At 44.8% G+C, this 14,944-nt stretch overlaps 1 protein-coding gene across 5 annotated transcripts in view; it reads right to left on the bottom strand.

Moving 5' to 3' along the window:
- The window catches only part of SH3PXD2A (SH3 and PX domains 2A), a 369,953-nt gene that overhangs the window by 100,466 nt on the left and 254,543 nt on the right, over nucleotides 1–14,944 (bottom strand). For 2 of the 5 annotated variants that reach the window (XM_074959414.1, XM_074959416.1), the window contains exon 7: nucleotides 9,948–9,992. The exons of the other annotated variants lie outside the window; for them this stretch is intronic. In XM_074959414.1, coding sequence (XP_074815515.1) covers nucleotides 9,948–9,992 — 45 coding nt within the window. The remainder of the gene's footprint in view (nucleotides 1–9,947; nucleotides 9,993–14,944) is intronic. 5 annotated transcript variants of the gene reach the window in all.

Genomic DNA, 14,944 nt, shown 5'->3' with positions numbered 1-14,944 from the left:
CTAGCCACTGAAAAGGTGGCACCAAGATTTATTTTTAATTAAAAATGGTTCCAATGCCAAAAGCCTCCCCGACCCTTTAGTTTCTCTAAGGAAACACCAGGACCATCTACGCTGCATTTCATTTCTCAGGTTAACAACTAGCAGATTTGGGGGCATGCATTGAGACTGTTCTCGCTTGCTTCAACCCTTCCCTAAAATCTTAAGTGGGGTGGGGGCGGGGACTCATCCAAGACCTAGAAATCATCCACGTGTGTGTGTAGACATATTAAAAAAAAAGTTACAAATCACTTGGGGAACACTTAGCATTGTTGCAGCCAGACTCGATCTTCACAGCGGAGACATGTCTGAGGGTGGCCCATTGATGAAGTTAGTCAGCTATTGCACATCAGTTAATGAGCACGTATGGTTAAAGGGCCAGATTTTCAGAAGTATGCAAACCCTCAGCATCTCCCATTCGTCCCAGTGGAAGCAACTGAGGAGTTTTGAAAAAAAAAAAAAAAAAAAATCCAGCCATAGGAGTTCAAAGCATTTTACCAGAAGAGCCCTTTAAATACTGTACATGAAGCCTCGATTCATACACAGATCCTTTCCCAACCTTCTTAAACACAGACCATGCCCACTAGAGAGTCCAGCTCTCCCCTTTCTCACATATTCATGTTGGTCTTCAGTTCAAACCTTCTCCCCAGAGTTCCTTCCTTTTGACTGCTCCCCCCACACGCTAGAGCACCCCTCCCCCCACTCCTACCTAAGCACCCACTCATAAGATAGGGTGTTTCAGGCATATGTTGCCAGCTTGTTACAGCCTGCCTGGGTCTTTAGCGAATACAATTTAGCAAAGATGCAGATGTGCTAACTTTTTAAGCATATGCATAATTACAGGAGTTTGTAGTGGAAGACATCCCTTGCATTTAGGCAGGCTAGCCAACCCCTCGCTACCACAGAATTGATGTACTGTAGGGAGCTTCTAATGCTTTGCCCCATCCTCTCCAGGCAAAGGTGCTTCCAAACACTTCCCTTGGAGTCTATACCAGCCTAAGATCTGGCATTCCCCTCACTCTCCCTCCATATAAACCCTACCTTTGCTACTCCTGGGGGCATTCTGCACCATGGCACCATGCAGAATTTTGCAAAAATTGTTGTGCGCAGTTTCCTTTGCCCACCCCCACAGAAGTGGTCTGCAATGCTGCTAGCAGCCACTCGTGGCCACTGGACTTGGCCGAGCCCAGCTTGCACACAGAAGACACTGCTGGGGGGTAGGAGAGGGAGCTAGAGCAGGGGTTCCCAAACTGGGGGTCGGGACCCCTCAGGGGGTCATGAGGCTATTACCTGGGGGGTCCAAGCGGTCAGCCTCCACCCTAAACCCTGCTTTGCCTCCAGCATTTATAATGGTATTAAATAAATTAAAAACATGTTTTTAATTTATTTTATAAGGGGGGGTTGCACTCAGAGGCTTACTATGTGAAAGGCGTCACCAGTAAAAAAGTTTGAGAACCACTGAGTTAGAGGGTTTCTGGCAGCAGCAGTTCCCAGCATGCCCTGAAGGAAGGGGAGTGGGGCATGCAGGAAACTCCTTGCAAGCCAGGGACCGAGCTTCAGGCTATTTCTCCCTCTGGATCCCTGGGCTGGGGGGGTAGGGAAGGGGAAGGAAGGGGACAGGTGTCTGGGCAAGCGGGGGGCCCTGCAAGTGGGCTCTGGGGGGAGGGGTTGTGCGTGTCTGGCCTCCTGGCTGCGCTCTGTGTGTGTGGGGGGGAAATAGAGGGCTGAGAAACAGGAACTGGGTTATCATAGGGGTTTCTTTAACTCTTTATTCCTCACAGAGCGTGTGCGTGTGCCAGACATACTTGCTTCCAGTTATTTTGAAATAAAATTACCAAATAATTCAAACTGGTGAGATTATGTGGTGTTATTTTGGCAAATAAAAATTTGCCCAGTTTTAAAATATTGTGCGCAGAATTTAATATTTTGGTGCAGAATGCCCTCAGGAGTCATTTACATGTCAGGATTACCCTCTGAAGCAGTGCCACCAAGACACTGTTGGAAGTTGTGCACCCGCATCACAGGAGGGGCACTGTCTAGAAAGAAAACTGGGTAGATAAAAGTTTGGTGTTGGATTCTCCCCCCCGCCACCTCCCGGCATAACTTTATGGGCCACACAAAACATTCGTTTCTTTCACAGGTCTTCTCCTAAAAGGCCCCACTGCGTACACTGCCCCCATCAGAATATATGACTTGTTTACCCAGGCAATGCTATAGCAGAATAATTATTCCACTACAGTTATGGCAGTCAATTTTCCCAAGTCGACAAGCTCTATTAGGTATAAAAACCTAGAGGAGATAGAGATGAAAGTGGAAAAGCAGCTAACCAAAGCCAGGGAAGGAGACATTTAAAAGAAAGAATAACACTTCACAGTGGTCGAAACTAAGGCCTGGGCTACACTGGGGGGGCGGGTTTCGAACTAAGATACGCAACTTCGACATCAGCTACACGAATAGCATAGCTGAAGTATCTTAGTTCGAGTTACCTGGCCGTCCTCATGGCGGAAAGTCAACCCCCCGTCGACTCCGCTTTCTCCTCCTGCCAAGGTGGAGTACAGGCGTCGATTCGGGGATCGATTTATCGCGTCTAGATGAGACGCAAATCGATCCCTGATAGGCCGATCACCACCCACCGATCCAGTGGGTGGTGAACCCATACCCTAAGACGGGACAGACTGTCTCCAGCAGTAAAAACTAGCAGTACTTTCATCTCACAGCTTTGGAGTCTGGGGGGAGGGATAGCTCAGTGGTTTGAGCACTGGCCTGCTAAACCCAGGGTTGTAAGTTCAATCCTTGAGAGGGCCATTTAGGGATCTGGGGCAAAAACTGGGGATTGGTCATGCTTTGAGCAGAGGGTGGGGCTAGATGACCTCCTGAGGGTCCCTCCCAATCCGGATCATCTATGACCCAAGCTACTGTAGCGATATTTTGATCAGCAAAGCCAGATAATGGTATCAGTGATTCTATACCAAACAGAGCCATTGGCTGGGATGTTATGGTGGGAGATGAAGCTGTCTGGTAGGAGCATGTGGAGAGAGGGGAGGAGATGTAAAAGTTTGGGATACTGCATACTGTGGGCAGATTCTTGTAAATACAGGAGTATTAAGATAAAAATCTAGAATTAGGAGAAGTGTTTAAATAAGTTGCCCAATATTAAAGAAAAAAAAGTTTTCCTTGTAAGATGCGTCCTGAGCCATAAAGTTTAGGGCCAGATCAACAGTTCAGGATCCTTTTTAGAGAGTTTTGGATTTGGCCCTGGGCACCTTTTCAATTGTGTAGTAACAAAGTATTGGCAAAGAGCGTTGCTTTGTAACAACCATCTTCTCCAATTGTTTAATTGGTTCCATCTATCAAGCAAATTATTTATAGAACATTATTTCTGTGGCATCTTTTGTGAACTTGGCCAAACAATTTAAATATGGACAGAGATATTTCTGATTCTTAGAAGATGGGGTAAAGTCAACTGTATTCTGAATCTACCACTGCAATATACGAATGGCAGAGACACTGGAAGTGAAAGATGAAGAGGAGTTCCATATAAGCGTGTGGTTTGGACTAATCTGTTTAAGTCTAACTCTTTTTAAAAAAAAAAAAAAAAGGGGGGGGGGAGAAATACAGCCACTGCAACTTGAATGGAAAAACTTGATCAATTCAAATATTGAATGTATAACATACAGTCTCAATTTAAAGCTTCCAACATGGACTTCCTGAATCGTTTTAACTGCCAGTCCCCCAGTGATAAATAAGCCATCACACACACACCCCCACACTCCCCAATCAAAGAGCGTGCGACAGCAGTGTGCACATAGAGGGCTGCACAGTGAAGTTTAGAACAAAGAAGCTATATCCACTCTCCTCTCCCATATCCCCAACACCTTGCCTAGTAACAGTGTCCATTCTTCCCTGCCACCCCTTTGGATACTGATGCAACAATCTGGAAGAGTTACTACAGCCCGGAGCTGTCTCATCTCCCTCTGGGACCTTTTTGTGGCTGCTATGGAGCAGCTGCAGGGACACCAAGCCAAATGCTGCATATGCCGCTGGGGAGAAAGGCCAGCCTGGAGGCTCCTCTAATCTATTCTTGAGGAATATATCCAGCCCCCAGCATATGGGATGTGCAGAATGGACAATCTGGTCATTTTTAGAAGTTCTGCAAGTGACAAAAATCAGGATATTCCTTCAAAAATTTAGGACAGGCAGCCCTAAGGCAGGTGGTGAGAACAGTGCACGGAGGTGAAGGAGAGCATATGGTGTAACGATACAGAGCTAGTCAGATTCAACCCTGGTGTAGCTTCATTAAAGTCAGTGAAGTTACACAAGGATTGAACTTGGCCCCGTTGCCATCTGCACCAATTTCTTCCTCAAGCAAACACTCAGTTTCTTTCCTTTCCTCCTTTATGCTTTTTGCAGCATTTTCCAATAAAGTCTTTACAGAAATGAAAAAAAAAAGTTAAATATTGCCCTTTGCCAAGATTAGCTTGTTAGTTTTGGGACTTTATTTTTATCTGCTGGTTTCTAAGACAGAGCCAAGAAAAATTAGAGGGGGGGGGGGTAAAGGGGGGGGGGAAGAGAAGGCTAGATTTGCTTTCCCCCACCCCTTCTTGGAAAGTTGGCTCACTTTATGGAGTCCAAATGACTAGGTTACAGGTAGAAAAAGTTAAGAAAACTTTCCTTAAGTATTTTGCACACAGATGTGCTAAACCACTTGGACATCATTCAAGCAGCTGCCAGACAGGGTCTCCCACCAACTTAAAATCACCTAAGTACTTTGGCATTTGCCCTAATTCTGCTTGCTGCAGCAACGTGTTCGTACTGGATTCCTTAGAGCTGTGTTTCCCAAAGTGTGAGGGAGACTAGCTGGGGTAGTGGGGGAAAATGAAAGACCTATACAGTTAAAAGCCATCTTAGAAAAGCAGCTGGCAGGGTATAAGGGAAGGAGGGGTTACAATTAGTTTCTTGCTCCTGAATGGGGGGCTTATCTTTCAAAGACTGGGAAATGTTGCTTTCAAGTATAAGGTCTGATTTTGGGGTGGAGCCAGACATGCACAACTCCCAGTGACTCCACAGGAGCAAAGGGTGCTCAGCACCTCTCAGGATGTGGCTCATAGTTGGCATCCAACTGAAAAGAGATGCTTTGTTTTCAGAGTTAAATCTGGATCGGGTGTCCCAAAAGGAATGGAATACTTTTCATGGTGGAGAGTGCTCTAGAATTTCAATGCAAGGGTCTGACTACAAAGAACCAGGGTTAGAAATCATCAGGGATTTAAGAGATGCATGTGCTTCCTCTGCCCAAGCACCATGTAATGCATTGCAGAGTGAGCTGCCGTACCAGGCAATGCAGTTAATCACTCACATCTGCTCCCTAGTAGACCCAAGTTCATAAAACCAAACCCACCTCTTTCCCTTTTTGGTCAGCCCAGAAGACCTGGCATTCAGTTTACTGCTTTGAAGGTAGCGACAGAGAATGTTTGGTAGGGTTTTATCCAGTCTAAGGGGGTTCCACCACCTCTTTCGTCTCATTCTCACTGGGGACAAGAGTGCCGCAGCATGGCCACAGCTGGCCTGGGTCAGCTGACTCAGGCTCGTGGTGCTAAAAATTGCTGTGTAGACCGTATGGGCTTGGGCTGGAGCCTGAGCTCTGGGACCCTCCACAAGCTCAAGCCAGCTGACCCAGGCCAACCACAGATTTATTCCCGGGTAGACATATCTGCCGAGTCTCCTTTTCTCACTCCCATTTTCCCATGTAACTCTCCTAAAAGTTTACTTTTCGTTTCATTCTGTTGTTCCTAGTTAGACACCTTCTATCAGCATACATATACTAGGGGCGGGGTGCAAGGTGGTCAGAAGGTGTATACGAGTGGCTACATGTAACTTACCCAGATTAGTCATTCACTGGGTGAGCCTAGGAGTTAATTTGCATCAATTTGAAATTCTATGGGGGCCAAAATCAAGTGCAGTCCACACTGAAGTCAGTGGCAGCTTAAGTGAAGGTGAATTTGGCCCTAAGAGCAATGGCAAAAATCCCAACAGATAAAGCAGGGCTTTCCAATCCATTAATTGGATTTCCTGTAACAGCCTCCTCCCCTCTCCACCCTAGTTACGCTGCATTTGTTTTCCACACACTGAATGCGAGTGATATGACTTTGTCACTTGCACCCAACATGCATGTCACGCCATTGTTTATACCAGTGCTGAATCTGGCCTGGAGATCTGCAGGATCTATGCTAGTTTTTAGACTCTGCTTACTCAAAAGTTGGGATTTTTTGCACAGTCAGAGGCTGCGATGGATACCTTATTTTGTGTGCATATCAACAAGGGATATATTGGGGGAGAAGAGTTGCAATGGCTGGGTTTGTTTTCTATTAAGTGCTGACAAAGATATTGGGATTCTTGAGACCAATTTTTTCCCCCTGGTAACGACTCCTGCCTTCGGATGTGCACGTGGCTTTCAACACAAGCCATGTGAGAGCATCTTTGGGTAGAATTTGGCCTCTACTAGTTTGCAGATTTTCATCTCTCTAGAAAACCCACCTCACTTGGCCTGGTACCTGCAGACAGACCAACACACACACACATACACACAAAAACTTCTCACTGAGGGGGGAGAAGTAAAGGAGATCGCTTTCATTTTTAGGCCACCACATTTAGGCCTTCCTTCAAGCCCCTCCTCTAAGTCTACCTAGGCTGTGATGCCTCCAGAAGATTGCCATTTGATCATGGCTAGGCAGGGGGTGAGCAGCAATTCCAGCTACTGACTGCAGCTATATGAAGCCAAACTATGCACAGAATTAGTCCACATGACCAAATCCTATTACTATTAATTCACTTCTCCCCCCATTCCTCTCCTCTGCCCATCAATTTGCCTTGTGCACCTGTTCTGCCTGGTCTTTGAGAATGTAGGCTGTTTAGGATAGGAAGTGTATTTATGACATTTGTAAAGTAAACAGCACAGTGAGCCCATGACTTGGTTGAGGACTCCAGGTACTCCCTAGAACATGAATAAATTAGTCTATAGTAGTAAAGGAATGAATATTAAAATTGGTTAGTGTCCAATGCTTGCCTAAAAACCACCACTGAGGACTCCTGGAGGATGGCAGAGTGAAGAGATACATGTGACCAGGAGAGGAAGTATGGCAGGGATGCAACAATCTGACCAATCAAATACCACTTAGGCAACTAAGCCCAACTTGCATGAAGTGGAGCCATTTGCAAACCCCATCCTGGTCAATGCAGAGTCTTGTCTTTGAGCAAGGTGGAGTGCCATGATAGACCGGGACACGTGGCCTTTGTGCACTACAATGCCAGGGGCCATACCTGTCATGCTCTACAAACTTGTAGCATTCTCAAGATAGCCACCTTGTTCAGAAGAAACTCAGGATAGTGAGAGAGAAGGAGGTGGGGGGAAATCAGAGGAGAAGCAGAGAAATACGGATATCCTGAACTGATCTGTTCAGGTGGTTCTGCACAGTTGCCCCATAAGGCCATTTGCCAGGTTCATCTGCTTTTTATTTATTTTGGGGTGGAGGGTGGGAGGAAGAAGAGAAATACTTTAGTGTTCTTTGTGAGGGGATAAAATGCAATGCCAGCTGCTTAACCCTTGTGAGCATCTCTAGAAGAAACAGGTTAGTAAATAGATTTTGGTTTCAAGCTTCCAAGAGGCTTCTATTAAGGAATGTTTGAATCACTGGACACCGGGGGAATCCTTAATCCAGTTCACGAGCCAAAATGTATCTTTTCCCTGCAGTGAAGTGCCATCTCCAGGACTACGTACCAACCTCCAGTAATACATGTATTTCACAGTTTCCATCCTCAGTGGTCACTTTGGATAACAAACAGGTGGCCATGCTCACAGAGCCCATAGTCATAGCATTCAGTTGGCTACCAGAGAGGCTTCAAAGTGTAAGTTTCCTTTTCAACAAAGTTTGTTCAATCAAGTAGGTCAGCCTTGTCCGTGGGAGGAAAGAGTCCTTTCTGACCACGGCTGGGGCAAAGACCAACCAATGAAGCTTTTATACAGACTAAATGGAAAAGTCCCTAAAATAATTTTGCCAGATTAGAAGACACTGTGTGGGATCAACTAGATCAGTGAATGCAAGTTCTACATGAGAAGTGCAGCAGACAACTTCTCCAGGAAAAGTCCCAAGTTCTCATCTGTGGAATAAAGCCTCTTATAAAATTACTTTTACTGACCTCAGTGAGACAAACCTCTAGCTGCTCCACAGACACATGGAATGAAACCCTACATTGGAGGAATAAAATGTATTGTTTTTGGCCAAGGCTTGGAGTTTTTTGAACTAGTTGATGGAATAAAACCAACTGATTTGTGAAGAATTATATAATTCATTATAAATATCAAAGGAGCAGAGGTTTTTTGGGGAGAGAATTCATATTTAAGAATGTAAAACATTCTAATGCAAGGACCAGTTATGGAACAATGAAAACCAGTGTTAGCACTATTTTAATAAAGTCATACCCACTGTGCTGAAGTCCATCCATGCAGCATCATGAGACCTGCTCCATGTGCCCCTTAAGATAATACATGGTAGAATGAATCAGCCTCTGCTGTGTCTTCACAAACAAAAGGAAAAAGGGAAGAATCACAGAGGAATGCTAGAGAAGGCAAAGAGTGCATTGCTTCTGGGAATCTACACCAATCCAAGCATCTGCCTGGTCTACAGAAACTAACGACTGGTAGAGGATTGCATTAGATGCTTAGACCTTCTCTCACTAATGAGCAGGACAGGAAACTCTGCTTTTCACTTTAGACACATAAGACACTTCCTCCCAGCCTTTGACCTTAGGAGAAAGTACAGTGTCCTCCTCCCCTGAGAATTATGCAGCAAAGAGGAGTTTGAGAGAGACTCCATATTCTTCTGTATTAGAAGATACTTACATTAACACAGCTTTCACTTGCTGCAGAGGAGTAGGAGAGCATTTCCATACAGAAAACACTTCACAATGGAAGGAGGCCTGTTTTGAGCTCCATCCACCTGTACTGTCCCTTTCTCCTGAACATGTCTGTCTGACCACGTTCCCAGTTATAGCTTCTAACTCTGCTCCTGCAAGCCCATTCCTCATGTTCGTTATCTGCTACATGAAGACGTTTCTCATGAACTCCCTTGCAGTGTGGTCTAGCTGTTTGACCAGGGGAGCGAGTAACCGGTCACCCCCACAAATTCCCAAGCCAAGATGAACAGGCACTTTGTGGTTCTCTCATCCATTTGCACAGTCATCCCCCAGGAACATCATGGTTTCAAAGTGTGATGCCATAAGAACAGCACCCACCCAGCAGATTTCCCCCAGAGTTGGGGACGTTAGATTCAGATATAAACGTTCCCAGAGTTCAGATTCAGGTCCATCCTAGTACAGTTTCACTGGGCATTCAATCAGTGAAGTCTCCTCAGCTCTTGGTCCTGCAGCGTGTAGTGCACACTAGCCCTTTCACAGCACCAGTACAATTGGTTGGGAATGTGCAGCTTAGAGGAAGGGGGGACAGAGATAAGAGGGAGAGAATTTCCGAGTGCCCGCGACCCCTAATGTCCTTTGTTGACTTCACCTCTTCCTTCCCCAGTCCTATTCACAGGAGTGCAATAGAGTCAGATCCCATCCCCTGGCAGTGACAATATCTCCTTTAAGGGTTAGAGCCCATAATGAGCCCCCTTTTCTCTTTAGGACTATTCTTTTTGAGGTCTATATATTTTGAAATGCTGATATACAGGAAGTTTGTAAAGCCGAGACACTTAGAAGGTTAGAACATAAGATGGCCTCCCTCCACTTCACATACAAAAAGTCCCAAAACGCATTGTCTGAACTAAATACTTATTTTAAATGGTATTTTCTTCCCAGTGGCATGCTGAATACGAACAAGGAATTAAACAAAACAAAAAACCCCCACACAAGCAATTTAGTACCTGTAACATCCTTCCTTGGAGTCTCAGAGAAGCTGGACATCCAAACTTCAAAAGTCCAAGAAGAGGGCAGCAGTAAAATAAAAAGAGTAATTAGAAAAACAAGCAAGCAGTTTCATAGCTCTGCAGAGAGGAGCAATAAGAGTTAAAATAGCTTTGAAAAAGAAAGGTTAAAAACCAGTCTGACAAGAAATTGAAGGCCACTGAAGAGAAGTTAATGGTGATTAAGCTATTATCCGAGTCACAGCAATTCATAGGTTTAGGTGAATTACTGACATTTATAAAAGTTTCACACGTGTTCATACTGGTCAGATGACTAGATCCACACAAGTCAAAAAAGATTCACATGCAAACTTTCCTGTTCATTCCAAATATTGAAATCCAGGCATAATTACACTGTGGGAAACCCTAGCTGAGTTACATGGAGCGTAAGTCAGGGAACTTCTTGACCCATTAGGCCTCAGTCCTGCAAAGAAAGGTAACTCATGCTCCATGGAAAGAGTTTAAGCAGCCTAAAGAAGAAATGCATTTCAAGCAGGCATTGAACAAAAGCATCAAGCATTAGTGAGTGAATTTACAGTAAAAGCCCAGTAAATCAGTAAATGGATTGTCTGGCAACAAGGTCAGATTTATGCCCTATTTCAGAGGGAAGAAATATTGCTCTTTAGGATGCTGGAAGCAGTCAAGAGTCTTTCAAAATATGCCTTTTGGGTTTGGGGACATTGGAAGTTTTTTTTAAAATCAGCAGCTCTGCTCCTTGACCAGACAGTTGTTTAAGCCAGTTTGAGAGTGTAGACATGGACAGCCAGAACTAGTGTCTCAGACAGAAATGCTGCCCCCATTGGAGGTAGGCAGGAAAAGCAAATAGCTTTGAGAAAAATTTCTTGATATAAATGAACCAAATTCATCCCGGATTTCTTAAAATAAGATCTTGCGAGGGACTTAACATGACTTAGAATAGTTCCAGAATGCCACACAAAGGAATATGTGGAATTCTTTGGGCTATATTCTGGCACACAATGTAATGCTAAGAACAGTTTTGGCTCCAACAGTCTCATCGCAGCAAGACACCACTTGGAGACAAAAACCAATACACATTAGGGGATTTATTTGTGACTGGTTGTTATTTGGAGTCACAGGAGAATATTCTTTGAATAGGCATTTGGTCCCTAGACCGTGCTGGCAATTCACCAGTTACGCAATGCACAGAGGAAGAAGTCACTTTCAATGGGTTCTCCAACTGAAAATATAAAGTCAAAAACAGTGCTATGGAAGTGCAATGTATTAAATCAGGCTAAGGCTCTCAAAAGCTCAGCACTCCCACTGAGGTAGGTACATTAGCTTCACTGTATGGAGAAAGACACTAAGGCATAAAGAGTTTTATGGAAATTGCTAGGGTCAACAGGTTTTCAGCAGAGGGCCATTGACTCTGGAACTCACTTTCCCATTTGACCCAACAGAACAAGAGTCTACCCTTCACAGCAGAGTGTGATGCCTTTAGAGACCGTAAAACTCCATAGCTGGGGCACGAGACTGAGAGCGACGTTCTGGATTTGCTATGGATTCTTTGAGTGGCCATGGACAAGTCATGTCGTCGCTCAGTGCCTCAGTTCCCCCATTTATAAAATGGAAGTAACAAAACTTCCAAACTCAAAGTGCTTTAAGATCTACAAATGGGAGGTGCTATTGAATGTAACAACTAAATACCAGTTGTATATTCAAGCTTTTGCCTGTGGAGTTGATGGGGAGGGTGTGTGTGTGAGAGTGTGAGTGTGAGAGAGAGAGAGAGAGAGAGATTGTCTTAATTACTAGTTTGTGCATATACATCCAGTGACATTAAGATGCCTAGATGCATCAAAACCTATTACCATATGCAGGTTACTCTGGACAGACAGACACAGGTGACCGAATTTTAAGTAAAGCAACAAAATTATTTCATCCAAAGAGGCAGGGGAGGGCAGAAGAGAAGGGGGATTTCAAACAAAGTTTGCACTGAGCCAAGCCAACACTGGAAACTAAAACAGCTGAAGATGAAAAATATTTGTAATAAGGAAATGACTATCATGGTCTTACAGTTATATTGGAGCTACGTGCTCCAGCAGAGCTAACTTAATGGGAGCCACTTGGTGGCTCTTGTACATGAGCACCACCAGTTCAGAAGTAACTCTTGGTACTTAACCAAGCTTTTCATGCAGTTGGATAGCACCCTACGCTTATTTGATGTAGGATAGCTTTTTAGAATAAAAGCAACTTTTCCCTCTTGGCTCTAGCGGCTGATCCAAGACTGAATATAAGAAAGAACTGAAGGAGAAATTGGGTTTCTTGGATTCCCAGGCATCAAAAAAATTAAAATAAAAAAAGTTTAAAGAAAGGATCAGCACTTCTTTGGCATTACAGAGCTCGACAGCCGTTAGAAACAAATCCGAGTCCTGCTAAAGGAGAAGACAGCTAGCATATTTCAGCTGCTCTGGCACAACACATCTGCTTAGCATTAAACTGCCTTCTTGGGGATTTTTTTTTTTTTAAATTCCAAGATGCTTAAGGCTCTAATTGCTCCCAGCTTCTAAACCTCCCCCCAAAAACAACAACAAAAATAGCAAAGACCACAGTGATGCATGCAGCCTCACAAGGAGAGTGTTGGGGAGGCAGAAGCTGGAGAGTTCTGCAACTGTGCCAGCAAAACAAAAGCCATAACAAACAGCCCAGGGTTTCCCTTTAGGGCAGAGTTTTACTGGAATTGTGCACCGGGCTTGTTGTCAATTTCAAATGAGACTGGTAATGGTAAATGAACAACCCCCTCAGTTCCTTCCCTCTGCTTCCCTTCCATTACGTTGCTGAAAGCCAGTTAGGCACCCATGACTTAGAGAGAGAACCATCAATTGGAAGAGAAAAGTTAAAGTTGCCTGCTAATGCAAGCCACTCCTAATATATTTGGGGCCTGATCCTGTTCCCCATCCTATTTCAAATGGGGTCAAGCTTTAAAAAAAAAAAAAAAAATTATGGGCTTGGTTTCCTTAAGAACAAAGTGACGGAGCGGAGTGGCTTGTGAGTAGCGTTAGGACAGATTCCCCTTCAGTTCACAGATGTATTTCACAGAACTAGCAGTGAAACAGGAGAGGCACGTCTCCGCTGGAGACGGCTGCTGAGCGCCAGCCCGATTCAAATTGCTGCCTTGGTCGACGGACCGGTCAGCTCCGCCTTCCCAGGTGCAGAATGGCAAGGAGTGGGGGGGGGGGGGTGGTTTGAGGGAGAGAGAAGATGCTCATAAGATTTAAACAAACTAGTTGCTACGGCAGATTGAAAGACAGCAGCGGATTTTATTCCGAGTTCACCAGAAGCCTTCTTGATGCCTTTCAGACGGGCTTTTCTGGTGTTTCTTCTACTGGTGGTGGGGGAGGAGGAACGGGCTGAGTTCCTGGGTTGTGACCCTGTAAGCTTACAATATACAGCCCCATTGGTCTCATTTCAATAGAGCTAGTCTGTTAGCTCGGTCGTGCCAGGTGTCGTCAAATAAATTAATGCTACATTCGCATGGCTTTCTGCAAAAGCCAGAGAATATCTGAAGCATTAGAGAGGGGCCTAACTGCAGGGATGAGCCACCGACCTGAACTTTCCCAAAGGTCTGGGGGCGTTTGGGTCATTGCTTGTTACTGGTTGTGCTGCAGTAGTTTCGAGGAGCCCTAGTTGTGGGCCAGGGACATGTTTGGACAGCACCTAGCTGCGAGCACGACAGATAAAAAAAAAAAAAAAAAAAAAAACAACCCGACAACCCATCCCCCAAAGACTTTACAACCTAATCTGAAGATTTCTACGTTGTTTGGCACACAGTGGAAGGCAACAGGTTTTGATTGCTCTCAAGGAAACATAAGGCCACCCATTAGTAGACCCAGAGCTCCCATAGGGAGTCTCCCATCTCATCCATGATTTTTTTGCTGGACTACAAAGAATGCTAATTCAAATTAAGATGGTGCAACGCCGGCTCTCCCTATCCCTGGACAAAGCTGAGGTTGACAGCACTTCATACAGTAAGGTCTCTTTGAAGCAGCACCTAAAATCTCCAAAGAGGAGCCCCAACCAATCATCTGTTGCTGGATGGATAGCAGCCATGTCAGGAGACCATCGGTAGGGATAAAAGCTGAGGAAGACAGGAGTAATCTCAGGGCACATTCTGGGAGTCAATCCACTGAAGGACCACAGAGAAAGCAACAGGTGGAATAAAGAAACTCATTTGCACTCTTTTTCCTGCTCATCATTAGCTGTTCCAGGGTTTCTTACTGCTGTAAGCAGCAGCAAACAGCCGTTCTCAACATGCAGCATACCAGCACTATAATTTTCCTGTACTGCATTTCAACAAGAGAGTTCGACTGCCAGAGATCTTCACATTAAAGGGCCTATTATCCTTTTAACACTGGAGCCAAAAGGTAAATCCCCTACATGTCACTGGAGGTTAAAGACCTTCGCACATGCACAATTATTAATAGACTAGAAATGCCCATCATGAAGCCCTGCCCCCAAAAACACCAGCAAGGAATATTAGGGCCGCCTTGCCATTGACAAGTTGCACACCCAAAGTCAGGCAGGGGAAGAATGAGCATGAGTATCCCCTGTTGTGTAAGTACATACAAGCAAACTTAAGGGCAAGTGCTGGCATTTGAAAACTGAGAAGGGGCAAGCACCAACAGTTCCTAGCCAATGGTGTGTTCTAAGCAGGCCTAAACCTGCTCCCATTGAAATCAGTGATAAGAAAAGTTCCTGGACTTCAGAAGATCAATAGTAGATGATCAGACCATGGGGCAACAGCATCCCAGTTGCAAGCACATCCATTCATTCCAATACCAGGTACCTTCCCAGCATCCCTCCTACACACACCCCATCAGTGTTAGTTTGTTTTAATTGGAGGGTATAAGTTGAACCAAAAAATGACTAACTTCCTACAGAAGGCGGCTGTACACAGGCCATTAGTGTTATGTACCACTTGAGCCAGGAAAGCTTCACTGGTA

Source organism: Natator depressus, chromosome 7, assembly GCF_965152275.1.
Source record: "Natator depressus isolate rNatDep1 chromosome 7, rNatDep2.hap1, whole genome shotgun sequence".
Lineage (NCBI taxonomy): Eukaryota > Metazoa > Chordata > Testudines > Cheloniidae > Natator > Natator depressus.
The sequence above is the reverse complement of the archived record's forward strand: the minus strand, read 5'-3'. Positions and strand labels throughout refer to the sequence as shown.